This window comes from Wolffia australiana, chromosome 11 (assembly GCF_029677425.1).
Source record: "Wolffia australiana isolate 7733 chromosome 11, ASM2967742v1".
In the NCBI taxonomy this organism is placed as follows: Eukaryota; Viridiplantae; Streptophyta; class Magnoliopsida; order Alismatales; family Araceae; genus Wolffia; species Wolffia australiana.
The window spans coordinates 17,012,742-17,032,167 of record NC_135845.1 but is presented as its reverse complement, the minus strand read 5'-3'; the positions used below and the strand labels follow the sequence as shown (position 1 = coordinate 17,032,167).

At 48.9% G+C, this 19,426-nt stretch overlaps 3 protein-coding genes across 9 annotated transcripts; all 3 read left to right on the top strand.

Moving 5' to 3' along the window:
• The first annotated feature begins 1,037 nt into the window (after nt 1-1,037).
• MSH7 (MUTS homolog 7) lies at nt 1,038-7,000 on the top strand. The gene is made up of 15 exons (XM_078583443.1): nt 1,038-1,438; nt 1,696-2,248; nt 2,464-2,559; nt 2,901-2,956; nt 3,829-3,895; nt 3,979-4,074; nt 4,236-4,401; nt 4,468-4,515; nt 4,598-4,785; nt 4,868-5,272; nt 5,336-5,521; nt 5,595-5,984; nt 6,072-6,168; nt 6,257-6,384; nt 6,482-7,000. The coding sequence occupies exons 1-15, from the start codon at nt 1,089-1,091 to the stop codon at nt 6,935-6,937; spliced, it is 3,282 nt and encodes a 1,093-aa protein (XP_078439569.1). The 5' UTR covers nt 1,038-1,088; the 3' UTR covers nt 6,938-7,000.
• Nucleotides 7,001-8,972: 1,972 nt separating this feature from the next.
• LOC144709188 (Alcohol dehydrogenase transcription factor Myb/SANT-like family protein) lies at nt 8,973-11,778 on the top strand. 5 transcript variants are annotated; one of them, XM_078582633.1, is made up of 2 exons: nt 8,973-10,390; nt 11,760-11,778. In XM_078582633.1, the coding sequence occupies exon 1, from the start codon at nt 9,128-9,130 to the stop codon at nt 10,379-10,381; it is 1,254 nt and encodes a 417-aa protein (XP_078438759.1). In that variant the 5' UTR covers nt 8,973-9,127; the 3' UTR covers nt 10,382-10,390; nt 11,760-11,778. The 5 variants fall into 5 exon arrangements, with proteins under 5 accessions (XP_078438759.1, XP_078438756.1, XP_078438755.1 ...); XM_078582630.1 differs by lacking the exon at nt 11,760-11,778 and adding an exon at nt 10,766-11,280; XM_078582629.1 differs by lacking the exon at nt 11,760-11,778 and adding an exon at nt 10,753-11,280.
• SULTR3;5 (sulfate transporter 3;5) lies at nt 11,762-16,550 on the top strand. 3 transcript variants are annotated; one of them, XM_078582626.1, is made up of 13 exons: nt 11,762-11,811; nt 11,890-12,339; nt 13,411-13,734; nt 13,799-14,006; nt 14,102-14,273; nt 14,421-14,486; nt 14,566-14,679; nt 14,764-14,880; nt 14,945-15,358; nt 15,439-15,629; nt 15,711-15,775; nt 15,853-15,929; nt 16,173-16,550. In XM_078582626.1, the coding sequence occupies exons 2-13, from the start codon at nt 12,009-12,011 to the stop codon at nt 16,350-16,352; spliced, it is 2,259 nt and encodes a 752-aa protein (XP_078438752.1). In that variant the 5' UTR covers nt 11,762-11,811; nt 11,890-12,008; the 3' UTR covers nt 16,353-16,550. The 3 variants fall into 3 exon arrangements, with proteins under 3 accessions (XP_078438752.1, XP_078438753.1, XP_078438754.1); XM_078582627.1 differs by lacking the exon at nt 11,762-11,811 and having other exon boundaries at nt 11,889-12,339; XM_078582628.1 differs by lacking the exon at nt 11,762-11,811 and having other exon boundaries at nt 11,959-12,080.
• Nucleotides 16,551-19,426: the final 2,876 nt, after the last annotated feature.

Here is a 19,426-nt window from a genome sequence, read left to right as displayed (position 1 = left end):
TTGGCGATTTATAATGATCCAACTTCATCTCGTGATATCTGATAATCTGGAAAGAGTTTCAGGCCAAAAATTTGAGGGTACCTTCATCTCCTTCTTGTTTCAATACATACATTTGAATGTGTAAATAGACCCATGTATCCATGTAATCTTCATGTTGAAATTAGTCCTACATCAGCAGGCCAAGTGAAATAAAGTGATTTCATGATCCACGAATATTTATTGGTGAAAATTGTTGATTAAAGTTGGAAGGCAAAAGAAAGGTGAATGCCCGTCTCATACTATTGCAAATTGCCGAAATCTTTACAGGATATAAATATGTATAGTGAGTTCTTTGCCCTCACATTGCGTGTTCTCCTGTGTAACTATCCGTCCATGTATAAATATATTCAATATATTTATTCATGTAATATTTGCACCGATCCTGTCATAATTTATCCATGCACTCACTGCAACAGCTAATATATTTAGGATACTACCTAAATTAGGTAAATATAACTTCGACATGTAAAACCATATGTATGCCAGTAAGGTAGTTACGATTGAACTCAGAGAATATACAAGATTTCAATGGAATCAGGTATTTTTCTCCCCACCTCTAAACAATAATTGAACGGTTAATCCATCTCATAAAATTTCAAGGTATAATTTTCTTCTAAGGCATTCCTTGAGTAATCTGATTTCAAGAAAACGGCCAAGGGCACAAGGCACGCAACTACATTTAATCCTTTTTGCGTAAGAGGGTTCACAGTTCCTCAATATATCACCATACTCTCATCAAGTAATAACGATAAAAATATTCAATTTTCCTGAAAATACAATTCGGACTTTCGAACGGCAACGATGACGACGGCAAATCGAGAAGGATGACGATAGAGACGAAATTAAATCCTCTCTGTCCAAATTCGTCATCCGTCATTACTCCACATCGTCTTTCTTCCCCTGCGCGTCACCTCAGTTCACCTCGACGCCGGGAACTTCGCGCCAAAACTTCTCTTTCTTGGGTATAAATACGCAAACCACGACTCTCTCTCTCTCTCTCTCTCTCTCTCTCTCTCTCTCTCTCTCTCTCTCTCGCTCGCAGCGGCAAGATGAGGCGGCAGCAGTCCATCCTGAGTTTCTTCCAGAAACCATCGCCGGAAGATCAGATCAAAACCGCGAACTCTCTCGCGGAGGATCAGATCAACGATAGCACCGCGGCGCGGCGCCCCGAGTCCTCGCAGAAGCGTGGATCCACAGTATATAGCGCGTCTATGGAGAACAAGCTTCCTTTGGACGTCCGCGGCACCGACACGCCGCCGGAGAAACCTCCTCGTCCGCGGTTTTCTGATATCGGTAAATGTGACGTTGCTGCTCGTCCTTTCGCCAGTATACTGCACAAGTTTGTGAAGAGAGATTTGCCGGAGACGAATCCCTCGGATTGTGACTTAGTTTTTTCTGAGTAAGCATTCCGTAAATTCTTTTTCAGTTGTTTCGTGCTGTTGTTCAAATCATTCCGAAGAGCATGCGCCTTTTACTGGTTATAATTTGAATACTGTTGCTCGAGCAAAAATTTACGACTTGTCCTTTTTTCTGTACAATCATTTTCGTCGTTTCTTAGCTGTATTCATCGTGCCATACTAGACTTTATTTTACAGATCTTAGCTAAACTGAATCATGGCCGCAAGTGACATTGTCTTATTCCAACACGCTTGTCAGGGATCTGGAAGATCGGAGTCCCGAAACGTTTCGGCAGAAATGTGTTACAAACGTGGGGATTAACGACAACAATCGGGATGTTGATAATACGTGTTCAAATCCGTTGGCGAAACCTACTTCAGAGAAGGAGTGGAATGAAATCAGTGACAGCGAGCTTCTTACTTTCCTTGACCTTGAGCCGGCTGATTTGGAGCCAGAAACCCCAGAGATGAGGCGGTTCCCACATTCGAAGAGAGTACAGGTGGATGTAGATTCTGTCCGTCAAAGCGAGCATGCCCCTTTTGTAGAATCTATCAAGAGAAAGAAGACGATTCATGAGTTGGCCCCCAACAAGGCGTCTTCAGAGAGGGCCTCTGAAACCGCGGGGAGTAAATTTAAATGGCTTGACCCGGCTTTCATCAAAGATGCTAACGGTAGGAGGCCAAATGATCCTCTTCATGACAAGAAGACTCTGTATATACCTTCTGGCGAACTGGCAAAAATGTCGGCGTCTCAAAAACAGTATTGGAATGTAAAACGCGAATACATGGATGTCGTGCTGTTCTTTAAAGTGGTAAATTTCCCTATTCCAGTTGCTTTCCAATGCAAATAATATTTATGTCTTCTTACAAATCCCGCTTTTTGTTAATATTCCATGTACTACTCACCAGTTTGTTTTCTTTTTCTGTGAATTTTTGTTACATTTGTGACTAATGCTCAGATATATATATATATATATATATATATATATATATATATATATATTTGTAACTTATTGGTTATGATTAGGGAAAATTTTACGAGCTTTATGAACTGGATGCTGAAATTGGACAAAAGGAGCTGGATTGGAAAATGACAAATAGTGGTGTGGGGAAATGTAGACAGGTATGTGAATACTTTGTTTCTACTGTTTCAGTTTTCCAATGCAAATAATATTTAAAATGATTGAAGGATCCTTGATGCACAGGATTTTCATTTCTTTTAAATTAGGCAGAAGGCACCTGTTTCAATTGAATTTTTCGGGGGAATGGACTCCAGTGGCTTAAATTATCGGAACAATAGCTGTTTTATCTTTACATTAATTAGACGCGCTCATCTTTTCGAATTGTTATTAGGTGGCCAGGGAATTCCTCTCAGGTTACTGAGATCGTAGTTAAATATTTGCTCGTAATAACTTCTACCATATTCTCATAGTGGGGAACTGATTACGTTTGGAAGATAAACAGGTTGGCATTTCCGAGAGTGGAATAGATGACGCTGTCCAGAAGCTTCTTGCTCGGGGGTAAATTTTGCTTTCTTGCTTATTTCATTTATTAGTTTCTCATGAACTAATAAGCTTGAGCTTTTGCCGGTATTCGAGAGTAAGACTTGTTTCTGTGTTTCAAGAATCCTTACATCTACAATTTTCATGTTTGTATCGATTGGGTTACACTTAAATGTAACAACTTCTTTCTATTGAGAATTTGAGTTCTAATTTTTTATATCTTACATTCGAATTCTTCAGTCGCTGAGTCCGGTTGAACCTAGTCGTGTTGGGTCACTGTTTTTAGCTAATTTAAATGCGTTGAGTCTTTCCCTTCATCAGATTAATCATCAATTTCATGATCTAAGCCATAGTCTAACAATTTAACTGCGTAATGAAACGTCAGTTGATCTAGTTACGATGACTACCCTTAAGTTCTTCTGGCATTGGAGGATGTGGAAGATTATTTTGCTCGAATGACTTTCTTTTTTTGTAGCGTGCTTGAATTACTTTCATTACCCGAAATTTTCATGTTGAGAGGAATTTACTTGAATATTGTCCATATTCTTCTAATCCATTCTGCGCAACCTAGGGCAGTATATATCTTGTCGATAGAATATTTCGTCGTAGCTTTTCATGAGAGTTCGTGCAGATGTCATTATCGATGAAGCGACTATTATAGACTTCTTGTTTGGGGTATTTTGACTTGCTACCATTTCCCTTGGCTCGATATGGATCATTAAAGCGTCATTCGGTCATTTTCTCTGTCATTTTGCATTTTTCTGATGGCGTCCATTCAGGGTGACGGTGTTGTGTTGAGTGGCTCGTCATAAGATACTAAAATGGTGGCTCTCAGCATACTACATTAACCTTCTATTATCGTACTGTGAACGAAATATTCATTTTTTCAGATACAAAATTGGTCGGATCGAACAACTTGAGACTGCAAATCAAGCCAAATCCAGGGGGGCAACTTCTGTGAGCAACCTTTCTACTATTTAAAGAGTTTTATGTTTTTTTTCCAGCGCACGCATAATTGTTCCTTCCATCTTACATTTCAGGTGATCCAGAGAAAGTTAGTAAACGTCCTTACCCCGTCGACTCTGGTCGATGGGTCGATTGGGCCCGACGCTGTCCATCTTCTGGCCCTAAAAGAGGTTTCTAATCTATCCCTATTCAACACGAACATGAAATTACTTGTCAGGGCACGGTGGCCAATTTCCTGATCAACCCTTCAAAGATTAATTTGCTTTTAACAATCCCTAATGTTAGTGTCATAACGTAATTATTCATGTTCTGAGCGATATTTTTTTTCCAGGGAAAATACGAGGGGGAGAACAGAAAAACGGGGTACGGCTTTGCTTTCGTGGACTGCGCGGCGTCACGGTTTTGGGTGGGATCCGTAGAAGACGATGGCACGTGTGCATCCTTGGGAACTCTTCTCTTGCAGGTCTCTCCGAGAGAAGTAGTGTACGAGAACAGAGGTAACTCTTAAGACATTGGGTGGCCCAAGAACTTAGCATCGCAACTCATCGCGTTTTGCTGCCCAGGCCTCTGCGTTGGCTCAGAAAAGGCACTGAGAAAATATACATCAGCCGGTGATGATAACTTACCTCTACATGCAATTAAGAATCCGTAATCTAGATTTCAGGTCAAATCTAAAATTTTTTTCGGACCCAGACTCCCATCCAGTTCAGCTGACCCCGACGACCTTCCACACCGGTCTTACCAACGCCTGCGACATCCATAGATTCATCACCTCCAAGGGCTACTTCAAAGGCGGTTCTTCTCTCGGCGACATGACAAGCCTCCATGATCTTGCCCTCTCTGCCTTGGGCTTACTAATGGACCATTTATCCCGGCTGATGGTTCCTCTTCTGTCCATCACTCTCTTCGTTAGTTGTCTTGGCAGTCTCTAATTACTACTAATGAACTTTCTTCATATTGTAGCTCGAGGATTTGCTGCGCAACGGAGACGTCTTGCCTTATCACGTGTACAGAAGCTGCCTGAGAATGGACGGTCAAACCCTTGTCAACCTTGAAATTCTCCGCAACAACGTCGACGGCGGACCGTCGGGCACGCTGTACAAGTTCCTTGACCACTGTTTGACCGCGCCGGGCCGACGGCTACTGAGAAGGTGGATCTGCCACCCTCTCCAGGACGTGGACGAGGTCAACGACCGGCTCAACGTGGTCGACGCCTTCACCTCGAACGCCGGCCTGGCCTCCCTCGTTTCAGAGAGCCTGCGCAAGCTCCCCGACCTGGAGCGGCTGCTCGGCCACGTCAAGTCCAGCGCCGGCTCTTCCTCCGCTCTCTTACTCCCCCTCGTCGGGGAAAGAGTCCTCAAAGCAAGGGTAACCCCCCGTTGACCGGTCACTCTCTCTCGGTCAACGCTGAGATCTGTTCTCCTGTTTCAGGTCAGATCGTTGGGGCATCTCGTCAAGGGCCTGCGCGTGGGGGCTGACCTGCTGGCTCTTCTCCTGGAAGAAGGCCGCCGTATCCCGTCTCTGGTTAAAATCTTAAACTGCCCGCTGATGCAGCAGTTTGAAGAGTTCATCCGTGAGATCGAATCTGCCGTCGACTCCAGTTTTCCACGTTTCCAAGTAAATATTTTTCTTCTCTGTTCTTCTTTGTTTTTTTTTTCCTTTTTAAAATAAAATTCCGTCTTTTCCCCAGGATCATTCAGTCGAGGAAGGTGATGCGGAGGCTTACGGTCAACTGGCGGAGACGGTCTGCGAGCGGGTCGCTGACTTGACCCGGTTCATCCATGGGCTCAGCTGCGCCGACGTGCTCCGGTCCTTTGCGGGGGCCGCGGCCGTGTCCAGCGGACCGATGAACCGGCCGGTTCTCTTGCCCGCCGGCTCGACCGGGGGTCCGGTGCTGGAGGTGCGGGGGCTCTGGCACCCTTATGCGGTCTGCGGCAACGAGGACCGGCTGGTCCCCAACGACGTGGTCCTGGGGGGCTCGTCTGGGCGGGCCCCCCGCACCTTGCTGCTGACGGGGCCCAACATGGGCGGCAAGTCAACCCTCCTGCGCGCCACGTGCTTGGCCGCCGTGCTAGCCCAGGTAATTCCCGGCCCATTCATTCCTTACCCATTATCCATTAGAAGCGTATCATGCGATGCTTCCTCCATTGTCCTCGTCTCTGAGCAGCTGGGCTGTTACGTTCCGTGCGACTCATGCGTCCTGTCCACCGTTGACGTGATCTTCACCCGGCTCGGCGCCGTTGACCGCATCATGTCCGGAGAGAGTAAGCCTCTCTCATCATCTTACTAGTCTCTCTCTCTACAGAAATCTTATCATCTCGCACCTCTCTCTCTCTCTCTTCCTGCACGTAGGCACGTTCTATGTGGAATGCGCGGAGACCGCAACGATTCTTCAGAACTCGACGCAGGATTCTCTCGTCCTGCTCGACGAGCTGGGTAGGGGTACAAGTACCTTCGACGGATACGCCATTGCCTACGCCGTGAGCCCCACCCCGCGTGCATCTTTTAATCTACCTTTAAGTACTCTACGTATAATTATATAATCTTTATAAGGGGATGTTGACTTCTTGGTGACAGGTGCTGCGACATCTGGTGGAGCGAGTGGACTGCCGGCTGCTATTCGCGACGCACTACCACCCGCTGACAAAAGAGTTTGGGTCGCATCCCCGGGTGAGCCTCCAGCACATGGCGTGCCTGTTCCGGGACGACGGAGACGACAAGCGCAAAGAGCTCGTCTTCCTGTACAAGCTCGCCGCCGGGCCCTGCCCCGCGAGCTACGGCATGCAGGTGGCGCTTGCCGCCGGCGTCCCCCCTCCGGTCGTCGCCGCCGCCGCCGTCGCCGCCCAGAGAATGCAGGCCTCCACTGCCGCCAGCTTCCGCTCCAGCGAGCGCCGCGCCGCCTTCTCCTCCCTCCACGAAGACGCCCTCCGCACGCTCCTCGCTCTCTCCTCCGCCGCTGCCAGCGGCGATGACGTGGACGCCTCCGACACCGCCCTCTGCCTGTGGCACGAGCTGCACACCGTCTACTCTTGAGTCTTGATCTTCTTTTGAGCCGTGAACCCGTCGGCCCAAAGTATCGCATGGAACCTTGCCACGTGGCCGGATCGCGCGGATGTTTCAACGGTAGACATGCGCCAAACCGTGTGAGCGGATCGCGCTCGTGCGGCTGGGCGCATGTGCGAAGCGGTTGTGCGAATTTTCGCACACGACTTTGGCACACCGCACCGCCCACCGCACAGGGGTCGGTGCGGTGCGAAAATTGGACGATGTGCGAAAATTTCAAGCCCGCCCTCCACCTCCTGGCTCCTGCCCCCTCTCCGCCGCAGTGTGCCCCCTCCACCTCCCGGCTCCCGCCCCCTCGCCGCCGTCCCTTGTCCCTGCTGAGTCTCGCTCTCCGCCCCCCTGGCCCCTGCTGAGTCGTCTGCCCACCGCTGCTCTCAGGGCCCGCCCGCCGAGTCCTCTCCTCCGCTGCACCAGAAATCGCTTTTCTTAAGATTCAAGAATTTCTCCTCCTCCTCCTTCTTCTTCTTCTTCTTCTCCTTCTTCTTCTCCTCCTCCTTCTCCTTCTCCTTCTCCTTCTCCTTCTTCTACTCTTGTTCTTCTTCACCTTCTTTTTCTTCTCTTCTTCTCTTTTTCTTCTCTTTTTCTCTTCTTCTTCTTCTCCTTCTTCTTCTTCTCCTCCTCCTCCTCTTCTTCTTCTTCTTCTTCTTCTTCTTCTTCTTCTTCTTCTTCTCTTCTTCTTCTTCTTCTCTTCTTCTTCTCTTCTTCTTCTTCTCTTTTTCTTCTCTTCTTCTCTTTTTCTTCTCTTCTTTTTTTCTTCTTCCTTTTCTCTTCTTCTTCTTCTCCTTCTTCTTCTTCTCCTTCTTCTTCTTCTACTCTTGTTCTTCTTCACCTTCTTCTTCTTCTTCTTCTTCTTCTTCTTCTTCGTCTCTCCTCTTCTTCTTCTTCTTCTTCTTCTTCTTCTTCTACTGTTGTTCTTCTTCACCTTCTTCTTCTCTTCTTCTTCTTCTTTTTCTTCTCTTCTTCTTCTTTTTCTTTTTTACTTCTTCTTCTTCTACTCTTGTTCTTCTTCACCTTCTTCTTCTCTTCTTCTTCTTTTTCTTGTCTTCTTCTTGTCTTCTTCTTCTTTTTTCTTTTTTCTCTTCACCGCGCTCGCGCCCGACGCCTGGTGGCCGCGCCCGTAGAACCGCGCGCCGATGAGCTTCCTGTTGCATGCGCTGGAGTTGAAGTCTTGGCCGGGCTGGCAGACGCCGCGTCATCGGCTCGGCACCGGTCCCATGGCCGAGTCCGAGAAGCTCGGGCTCTCGGGTCAGACGCCCGTGTCCAGCACGCCGATGATCGCGCCTTTGCCGTACTGAGCCCACGCCCAGGCCCCGTCCGGCTCGAACCCCAGGCCCAGGAACTGGTGCGAGTACGTGGTCTGGAGCTCAAGCCGCCGGTCCGGGTGCACCGCCGCCACGCCTGGGATTCGGTGGAGCGTCTCTGCTTCCTCGCCGGAGAGGCAGGCCGCGAAGCCGCTATCCGAATCGGTGTAAGAGTAGAGGAGCCGACCCATCGCTTCCTCCTCCGCTGAAGAAGTCGCCGTTTGGAGAACGGAGAGGTGCCTCTGCAGCGGTGGGAAGAAGAAGAAGAAGAAGAAGAAAATTAAGAATTAAATATTTAATAATGTTTAATATGAATTCAATATTTAAATATTTAAAAATTTAATACTATGATTTAATAATGTTTAATAAAATTGCTTAAAAAATCAGCGAATTAAATATGGTTTAATAATGTTTAATTTAGAATTAAATATTTAATAATGTTTACCACATATATTATGAATTAATTATTTAATAATGTTTAATAAAATCGCTTTAAAAAAACAGCGAAAATGTTCGATTTGATGCGGTGTGCGGTGCGTTTATGCGCACAAAACCGCACCGCTCACCGCCCATGCCCATTTGTGCGTGCGGAAATTCGCACGCACGGTGCGAATTTCCGCACCGCACGCGCATGTTGAATCAACGGCCAGGATCTCGCGCAATGTAAGTGGGGAGCGGGGCCCCATTTGAACGGCGGCCCGCCCGCTCCCCGTGCTGACGCCTCCCGCATCGTCATCTCCATCTCAACCGGTCGCCTCCCTGCGCCGCCCGGAATCCCCACAGCCTCGGGCGCGGAGACCCCCAAATTAGGGTTCCGACCCGATTCCCCCCTTTGCCCTCTCCGCCGCCGCCCACGGCCATGGACGACGCCGACGACGACGCCGGCTACTCTTCTCTCCCCCACCGCCACAAGCCCCCCGCCCCCGGCTTTCCCTCCCAGGCCCTCCCGCCCCCGCGGCTCCGCTACTCTCGCGGCGAGGACGATGAAGACGACGACGACGACGACGACGAGGAGCCCCCGCCAGAGGAAGAAGAGGAGGAAGAAGAAGAAGAAGAAGACGGCGACGAAGAGGAAGAAGAAGAAGACATCGAAGGCTCCGAGGCTGAGGAAGAGGAACCGCAGCCTGCCCAACGGAACCACTCCTCCTCCTCCGACGACGACCGAGAAGAAGACGACGACGACGAAGGCGACGTCCCCGAGAGAACCGACCGGCCTCCGGCGAAGCGGAGGCGGAAGCGGCGGCGGCTGGATCGCATCGCCCTCGGGTTCGAATTCGCCCCCCGCGTGGCTCCCCCGCCGGCGCCGGGCCCGCCGTCGCGGTCCGCCCCGCGCCACTCCCCCGCGGACTGGTCCGAGGACTCGACCATGGTCCTCCTCGACGTGTGGGGCGGCCTCTACGTCGACAACGGCCGCCGCAGCATCCGCGCCGACGAGTGGGCCGAGGTCGCGAAGAAGGTCTCCAAGTCCTCCAGAACCTCCCGCTCCGAGGCCCAGTGCCGGAACCGGCTCGACACCCTCAAGAAGAAGTACAAGAAGGAGAAGATGAGGATGACGGAGTCCTCGGACCCGTCCTCCGACTGGGTCTACTTCTCCCGGATCGACGCCCTCCTCTCGCCGCCGCCCGCCGCCGCGCCCCGCCTCGCCTGCGGCTTCGACTCCGGCGAGTACGTCTTCAACGACTCCAACGTCTACGTCACCCGCTCCAACGATCTGGACGAGATGAGGGACACCCCGGAGGACTCCGACGAAGACGACGACGACGACGACGACGAGGAGTCCGACGGGCTGCCCCCTCAGCGGACGAGCCTGCCGAAGAAGGCCGGCTCCAGCTCGAGCTCGTCGCTGTCGTCCTTCAGGATGCTCGCCGACTCCATCCACAAGTTTGGGGAGATTTACGAGAAGATTGAGAGCAGCAAGCGGCAGCAAATGGCGGAGCTGGAGAGGATGCGGAAGACCTTCCACGAGGACTTGGAGTTGCAGAAGAGGCAGATCCTGGAGCGCGCCCAGGCCGAGATCGCCAAGATACGGCGGGATCGAGACGAAGACGACGTCGATGGCCACAACAACCAGGACGAGGACACCGACGCTTCCCTCGAGGAAGGAAGCGCTTGACTGGTTGAGGTAGGCCAGATCCCCTTCCCTCTCTTGTCCTGGTGAAAACTGGTTGGATCTGATCTTCTCTGGCTGAAATCTCGCGGAAGACTCCAATTTCAGAACATTTGATGGTGTTCCGAACGCGTACCTGAGTCCATCGGGCTAGTCTTTTGTGTCGACGAGTACTTGTTCGTCCTTGTTCATCGCGATTTTTGATCTCTTGATCTGGCGATGGAGCAGGAACGACTCTGTTTGTTCTTCGATGTCCGGTGATGGAGACGAAAGGTTTGTTCGAGGATGGGTGATGACGTGGGGGGCGGGCGGTGTGCTGGGACTTTCCCGCTCAAAGTTGGGGCCTATATAAACCGGCTGCCGTATGAATTTTGTAGTGTTTCGGCGCAGACGGTTTCTGTGCGCTTGAGCTGTTGTTTGGCCGCCCATGGAGAGAAGCGAGTCGGCGATCGTCACCAAGTCGCCGGCGGGGGAGGCGTCCGAGTCTGAATCTCTCCTTTCCGCGTTGGTATTCGGTAGGGAGCTCGAGATCTGTTCATCTGCGATCTCCTTGTTCGATCTGTTCCGGATTTTCTATCTACGCCGGAGAGAGTTATTTTGGGGGTATTTTTACCCTAGTCTCTGGTGGATATCTCGCGCGTCTTGCTGCTATGAATTGACTGGCTCACTTCAAGGGAGAAGAATTTTCTTCCGCTGAGTAGTTTGTGCGTTTGTCGTCTTGGTTTTTGGGAATCATCGGATGAGTTTCCGACTGTCGCTTAGTATCTTTGTGATTTCTGGCTGAATAATTGTTCGATCAGCTAAAGTTTCCGATCCATAGTACTCAATTAAACTAATGTCTAGAGTTTCTGATGAACTAAATTAATTGGTGATGATTCCACGGAGGAAGACTCTATTTCTTCGTCTGCGAAATCGCGCATACAAAGATCTTAGTGCTCCATGGATGAAAACGTTTTGATCGGCATAGATTTCCCAAAAATTAAGTAGACTGATACTTTCCTGTGCCAATGGCTGGATGAGCAATCTGAGGATCATGCCTTCTCTGGCAATCGTCTCTCCTCGGCCTTATCGTTTCCCCATCGATCAAAAGCTAGAGAGCGGTGATCCTCCGCACATGCAGGCATTTGCTTCGCTTGAGAAATCGGACATGGAAACACATTTTGGTGGTTCTCTTCTTCAGCAAGTAATGAATCTGAAGACGAAATGACATCGACGTGATATTTTTCTTAGAATTTGGAGGCCTTTTCCTAAAAACATTCTTCCATGATCTATTCGAGGCCGTACAAGCCTACTTCCAGTTTCTTGCTTTTTTCCACCTGCCCCTACATCTCGTCGTCCTTTTCTTCTATAAACGTTCTAGCGTGTGACTTTTCTATCGCTGCAGACGTTTCGCAGCAGGTGCAGTCAGCCTTGGAAAGCATGCACAAACTGACGAGGTTCGAGATTCGTCGCCATCGGCTGACCATTCTTTTCACTTCAAAAATTTTCTGACGATCAAAAGTTCGGATGAACAGCGGCATCTACGAAACCTCTAGCGGAATTACAGAGGAGATGATCAAGTGCAAGGAGGCCGTAAAAGAAAGAGGAGCAGCGCTGGCCGAGGAGAGAGACAGCGTTCAGAAAGCAGCCTACGATGCCTTGCAGATGCTTACCGCCCAAGACTGATCTCAGCCCATCTCGCCCCGGAATAAACAAACCATTCAACGTGAGTGTTCTCGCCATTTCCTCCTCCCCACTAACTCTCAAACTCTTTTCTCTCCATCATTGCCCCCTCGGCAGTGGAGGGGACATGCCAAGTCACCCCGAGCTAGCGGTTCCGTCCTCTCTCTTCTTTTTTCGATCAAAGGTGCTGTCAATTTTTGCGGAAAGGTCCGGTTTTCTTTCCTTTTTCAGTTCGGTCAGGCTCGCGGAATTTACTCTCCGCACCCTCTCCTCGTCTTCCTCGCAAGTCTGCCCCTCCCAAGGTAAGAACTCTCACCTTTTACTCCAAGTCGACGGATCCAGATAATAATAGCAGTCCTGACGGCAAATTGACGAAAGCGCGCAGCCTGTTTATTTCCCATAAACTCGGTCCCGCCTGACAAGCGCGGGCTCCCAGAGCTATGCAGGGCCAACTGTACCCCGCCATTAGAGTGGGCTCTCGCCACCGGAAGAGGAGACAAGCAACCCGTCTAAAAGATGCCACTTTTCTCCTCCGCCGCCGGCGCCGCTGCCGCCGCTGCCGCCGCCGGCGCCGGGCACCGCCGCCGCGCGGCAACCGGCGCTGCAGAAGCCCATCTCGCCGCCGAGGACGTACACCTCCCGGCCGGCGAGCTCCTTGCGGCAGAATTCGCAGGCCTTGAGAAACTCCGCCGCCGCCGGCAGCCGCGCCGGCGGCGCCTCCGCCGGCGACACCGTCCACTCCGGCGCCGCCCTTCTCCCCCCGCCCGGCCCGGCGAGGAGCAGCACTCTTAGCCGGACCTCGCCGTCGTCGTCGCCGGAGAGAGCCCCGGCCAGCCCCAGCCCGCACCCCCCGAACAGCTTGCCGTCCAGCGGCGACGTCGGGCTCCTCGCCGCCTCCGCCTCCGCCGGCCCGCTCTTCATCCCCACCAACAGCGCCGGCAGCCCGAACACCGCCGTCGCCTTCTTCCTCTCCCCCTCTTCCCCCATCCTCCCCAAAGTGAGAGAGAGAGAGACCCCGCGCCCCAGAGAGAGAGAGAGAGAGCCCCGCAGAGCGCTCAGAGGGAGGTATTTATAACCCGAGAAGCCAGAGAACTGAACAAGGAAGAGTCAGAGGACCGGGACGTCACCATAGATGACCCTCGCAGGCAGAAAATCTTACTCACTCAGAGTATAGTCTAGGGAGAGAGATCCCTGTCCCATCTCTCTCTTGCGCACGGATGGCCTGTTAATGGGCCGGATGGGCGTTGGCCAGACCCACACTTTGAGTCCGCCAACCGTCTGGTTAAAGAACCGTGCTAGAAGAGCCGTCTCCCGCCTCTACAAGTACCTGCCCAACCTCCACAAACTGAATTATCTTTGTCTTTCTTTCTCAGTTGGGGTGGCAATGGACACCGAGCGGGGAAGCCGGCAGAAGCTGGAGCTGGGGAGGAGGCGGGGCTTCGGAGAGTCGCTCCGGGCGTCCTTGAAGGACATCTTCTTCCCCGACGATCCGTTCCGACACCTCCGTCGCCAGCCACCGCTCACCAGAGCTTGGGGCGCCGCCAAGTACTTCGTCCCCTTCCTCGACTGGGCCCCCGCTTACACTTTCCGCAAGCTCCTCCGCGACGCCCTCGCCGGGCTCACCATCGCCATCCTCGCCATTCCCCAAGGCATCGGCTACGCCCGCCTCGCCGGCCTCCCTTCCGTCTACGGCCTCTGTAAGAAACCGCGCCTCCGGAGCCAGGAACGCCGATCTTGACGCCCTCTTCTTCTTGAACGCAGATCCTAGTTTCGTGCCGCCGCTGGTGTACGCTCTCTTCGGAAGCTCCAAGGTCTTGGCGGTCGGCCCCGTCGCCGCCGCCTCGCTGCTCTTGAACTCCATCATCAGCCAGGCCGTCTCCCCCGCCGAGGACCCGTCTCTCTACCTGCACCTCTTCTTGACCGCCGCCTTCTTCTGCGGCGTGTTTCAGCTCGCGCTGGGGCTGTTCAGGTGCGCTGTTTCTTGCTTTTCTTGAGCTTGCGCTTGCGGGTTGGACGCCATCCTGGTTGGAGAGAAGGGGTCTTCCATGAACTTGTCGCTTCCAGGCTTGGAATCCTCGTTGACTTCCTCTCGCGGCCGACGATAGTAGGGTTCATGGGCGGCACCGCCATCATCATCATCTTGCAGCAGCTCAAGGGCATGCTGGGCTTGGAGCATTTCACCTCGAGAACCGATCTCGTCTCCGTCATGCGATCCGTCTTCTCTCAGACCCACGAGGTTCATTCACTCCCACATCTCTTCTTCTCTCTATTTGTAAACATAATTCACATCCATTTTCATCTTAGATCTTTTCACTTAAGTCATTATCCCATCTTTATTATTTTGTGCCTAACGCGGCTTCTTATTATGGGCACTGACGTGCAGTGGAAATGGCAGAGCGTGTTGCTGGGGGGATTCTCGCTCATCATCCTTCTCTTGTTTAACCACGTGGTGATGAGCCTTTCCTCCGTATCGCCGTTATTCGAGTTTTCACAATCTCACAGGTCACCTGACCTAAAGAAACCCGCAGAAGAAGAGAAACCCGAAGCTCGTATTGGTCTCCGCCGCCTTCCCGATGTTGGCGGTGGTGATGGGCATCGTCATCGCCATCTACACCAAGGGTGACACCCACGGAATCCCCACCGTGAGCAGCCTCCTCCTCCTCCTCCTCCTCCTCCCTTATCTCCGTCGTCAGGTTTCATCTTACTTCAACTTTCTTTCCTCCGAGGTCGGGCCTCTGAAGAAAGGCATCAACCCATGGTCTGCCGGCGACCTCAACTTCGATACCCGCTTCCTCGCGACGACACTGCGAGCTGGGCTCATGTCCGGCACCATCGCCCTGGCGGTGAGATCATTCTCCAATCTCTCTGCCTTCGTTACCGTTTAACTCCTCCGCCGTTCAATCTCAGGAGGGGATCGCCGTGGGAAGAAGCTTCGCCATGTTGACGAACGACCAGATAGACGGGAACAAGGAGATGGTGGCCTTCGGGATGATGAACATCGTCGGTTCGATGACGTCCTGTTACTTAACCACGGGGCCGTTTTCCAAGTCGGCGGTCAACTATGGCGCGGGCTGCGTCTCGGCCATGTCCAACGTGGTGATGTCGGTCTGCGTGATGCTGGTCCTCCTCTTCCTCGCGCCCTTCTTCAAGTATACGCCGCTCGTGTCTCTCTCCGCGATCATCATCACCGCCATGGTCGGTTTGATCGAGGTCGGGGAGGCCCGCCGTCTCTTCGCTGTGGACAAGTTCGACTTCTGCGTCTGCATGGCCGCCTTCCTCGGCGTCGTCTTCTTCTCCATGGACGCCGGCCTTGCCGCCTCCGTAAGTCCATCATATCTATCTCATTTCTTGCAATTCTCTGGGGAATAAATTGAAGGAAATCTTACTGTGTTTGTACGCAGGTGGGGATGTCTGTTCTTCGAGCTCTTCTATGCGTGGCGAGGCCGCCGCCATGCAAGCTGGGCCGAGTTCGGGGCACGACCGCGTTCCGAGATATTGAACAGTACCCAGACGCGCGGCCCGTTGAAGGCGTTCTGGCGGTGCAGCCCGGGTCGCCGATCTTCTTCGCCAACTGCGGGTATCTTAGAGAGAGGTTCGTTATGGCCGGCCTACTTTGCTCGTGGAAATGTTTTTCCAAAACGGGCGAAATCTCTGATCTAGAGTTCTTGAGCAGGGTGATGAGCTGGGTCGAGGAAAGTGATGAGCGGCAGCTGAGGTTCGTCGTGCTCGATATGGGAGGTGGGTTGAGTTTTGTTTCTGTTTTTTTAGGATCGCCCGCTGATGGTGGCAGATAACGGTGTGAGTTTCCCGCGCAGGCGTCTCCTCCATCGATAAGACGGGAATCGATATGCTGCAACAACTCCGGGAAACTCTCAATAAAAAGGAGATCAAGGTACACATATTCTTTCCATCTCCCCTTCCAGAGCTGCATATGAGAGAGAGAAAGATAAGAGTGAGAAAAAGACAGACAGAGAGGCAGAGGGATATAAATATATAGATGAAGAGATAGATAGACAGATAGGTAGATAGATAGAGAGAGAGAGAGAGAGAGAGAGAGAGAGAGAGAGAGAGAGAGAGAGAGAGAGAGAGAGAGAGAGAGATTCTCCCGCGGTTGAATTGTATACTGGTGTCGCAGTTGGCGATCGCCAACCCGAGGACCAGTGTGGCAGCGAAATTGGTGGCTTCAAAGTTCGTCGAGAAGACCGGAATCGAGTGGTTTTTCTTCTCGATAGAGGAGGCAGTTGAGGCCTGCTCTCTCCTCGTGAGCGCCTCTTCCGAAGGTGGAACGCGGGAATCTCATCGGGGGGGAGAATGATATAATTGGAAGAGATAAACATAGACACTAATAGCTAAACAGTGATAGTAAAGACCCATTTGATTGCAGAAATTGCTGTGGGCAAATATACAAAGAAAGCATGTAAATGATTGAGGGGCAAAAATATAATAAAACTCTGTTCTCCGTTTTATTTCCTTTTGAAAGAAATACACGTGTCATCTGGCCCTTCAATAGTCAGGTAATTGTTGGCCCAGAAAGATAGTGAGATCCAGCCCATTGACGGGCCAAGTTTCACTATTGTGTCTAGGGTTTGCCATTTCTTACCGAAATTCAGTAAAACCAAACCGAACCGATACCGTTGGTTCTGGAATATCGGGTTAGTGAAAGTTCGGTACCGGGTTCGGTTTCCGGAGAAAATCAAACTGAAAACCAGATCGAATATTATATTAAAAATAATTTTCAAGAAATGTTGACAGTGAGTATAAAGCATAAAGCTGCGCTAGCCAGCTTTATGCTTTAGAAAAGAAACTAAAAAATATAAATCCATAATATAATCTGGGCAAATAGTAGATATACAAAAAATGCAGCAATGCTAAAAAAGGATAGATACACAAATAACACATAAGGAAAATACATAACTATGAAAATAACATAAATATGAAAATAACATATATGCAAATAACATAAATATGCAAATACAATATATAAATATGAAAATAACATATATGAAAATACATAAATACAGAAATCAGATAAATACATGAATAACATATATAAAAATAATACATATACACAAATAACATAAATGCCCAATTAAGATAGATATACAAATAACATATATGAAAAATACATAAATATGAAAATAACATAAACAAAAAATACATAAATACGCAAATCAAATAACGACACGAATAACATATAAAAAATACATAAATATGACAATAACATCAATACACAAATTACATAATTACAAAAATAACATAACTATAAAATAACACAAATATGAAAATAACATAAATATAAAATATAAATACAAAATACACAAATGACATGAATATGTTAATATGCAAATACTTGACTACACAAAAATGTAAACACCTAGATATATAATTGTGTAAATACCCAAATATTTAACTATATAAATATGCAAATGTATGACTATCTAAATATGTAAATCTATGACAATGTAAATACATAAGTTCAAATATAAATATATAAAAATGTACCACAAATAAAATTTTATCTTTGATTATGTAGTGAATCCATTGGAAATAATGGAATATTTACGTAGTATAGATGTTTATTTAACTCTTTTAATTAGTATTTTTACCTGAATTTTTTATTTTGATTCTTTAGCTTTCAATAATATTTTTTTCAGAGGCATGTGACCGAACTTATAGGTTTTACCGAACCGAAATTGAATTCTGACCATACCGAAGTTTAGTATAGGTACAGATATCGGGCAAAAATCGATACCGAGACTAAAACCGTCATTCCCTAGTCGTGTTGTAGTGGTTCATTCTTGCAGGATGGTGCAATCCTACTCGTGAGTGCCAACAAAGATATCCCCATTTCCTGCAACAAGAAGTCTTCTTATATCATGTAATTGGCATCATTAGCAGCAACCGAGATATCGTATATGCAAGAAAATTGTGAGATCAGGGCATTGTTCATGATGGATATTAAGACGATGAGTGATGCCTAGATCAAATAAAGTGGATATTGAGTATGACAGAAAATTCACGAGGGATTATTAAAGAACTACTTCCGGAGGATGTTCTTCTAGATTATGGGGTTCTAGGTATCTAGAATTGATGTGGGACACAAAAGCGAAATTCGTGACATTATTAAATTAACACCAAATTATATTTACAAAATATTTCTTGAGTGTGACCCAAATGGGTTTATTCCTGTAGAAGGGGAGTAAGTCGGTGGAGGGGATTTAACAATGACAATTAGGGATTAACTATGATATCCTCAACTTTATGGAAGTAGAATATTTGAAATACCCAATCAGAGTTTAGCACATGGGTTCATAAGGTCAACAACCACTAAGAGAGAATCAACAATTATCATGAACAAAAAATTATCTCAAAATTAAGGTGTCTCAAGGTACCTTGGAGAAGGGAGCCAATAACTTGGTTGTCATGATGTTGACATGATGTTGAATGGCCTTGATTGACGTTAATCTGCAGCTCCATGAACGGGTGTGAATAAGAAGAGGAGAAGTTATGGGAATAGGTTATTATGGGAGCTAAAGTTTTGGTTGGCACGAGAAGATGTTGACTTTTAGCGCGAGAGGAGTGGAGATGAAGCATGGAAAATGAGCTCACAATGTAGATGGGGTAAGGTGTGAGGATGGATGAAGATAAGAAGATGGAGATGGAAAATGATAGGTGAGATGAAAGTGTGTGCTCAATGAGGTAAAGGGTGAGATGTTAGGAAGATGATGGAGGAATATAGGGCATGGAAGAAAAAGCAGGGAGGAACCCAAGAGGAGTTGATCAATGTTGAAGATGAGATGCTGTGATAGCCGTTTCTGTTCCCGTTATCACTAGATAATCACTCTTCTTTCATAAACAAACTTCACAATTATTCTCAAGAAAAAGTGTTCATACAGACAGGATCATAGCCCTTTGAAAGGAAAATAAAACATGCACTTACAAAGCAAATAAACAGTGGACGGTTTAAGAGGAAGTGGTGGAGAGAAGAGGTGGGATTGGTGGTTTACGTGGGAGAAAAGTATGGGAGAGGAAGTGGTAGAAAAAGTTATGGGAAAAAAGTATGAGAGAGAGGTTTAGAGAAAAATCAAAATTGGCATTTATAGAGAAGAGAGAAAGAAAGAAAATTAGTGAGGGAAGAGTAGTAGAATATTCAATATTAGTGGGCAGTTAAGAGTACAAGGCGGATAGAAAGCAAGAGAATAGGTGGAGAAGAAAAGTCAAAGAAAGTGGCTGAGTGAGGGGAGAAAAAAAAGTACATGAGAGAGAGAGAGCAGAAAAGTCAAAGAAAGGGGTTGAGTGAGGAGAGAGAGGAGAAAAGAAAAGTCAAGGGGAAGAGAGAGAGAAAGAGAAAGGGAGAGAGAGTGAGAGAGGAAAATGTTATACATTTCC

Coding starts and splice junctions, on each gene's coding strand:
- MSH7 (XM_078583443.1), top strand. CDS start 1,089: ATGAGGCGGCAGCAGTCCATCCTGAGTTTCTTCCAGAAACCATCGCCG. Junction 4,786..4,867: donor ACCATTTATCCCGGCTGATG/GTTCCTCTTCTG, acceptor TTCATATTGTAG/CTCGAGGATTTGCTGCGCAA. Junction 5,273..5,335: donor AAAGAGTCCTCAAAGCAAGG/GTAACCCCCCGT, acceptor CTCCTGTTTCAG/GTCAGATCGTTGGGGCATCT.
- LOC144709188 (XM_078582633.1), top strand. CDS start 9,128: ATGGACGACGCCGACGACGACGCCGGCTACTCTTCTCTCCCCCACCGC.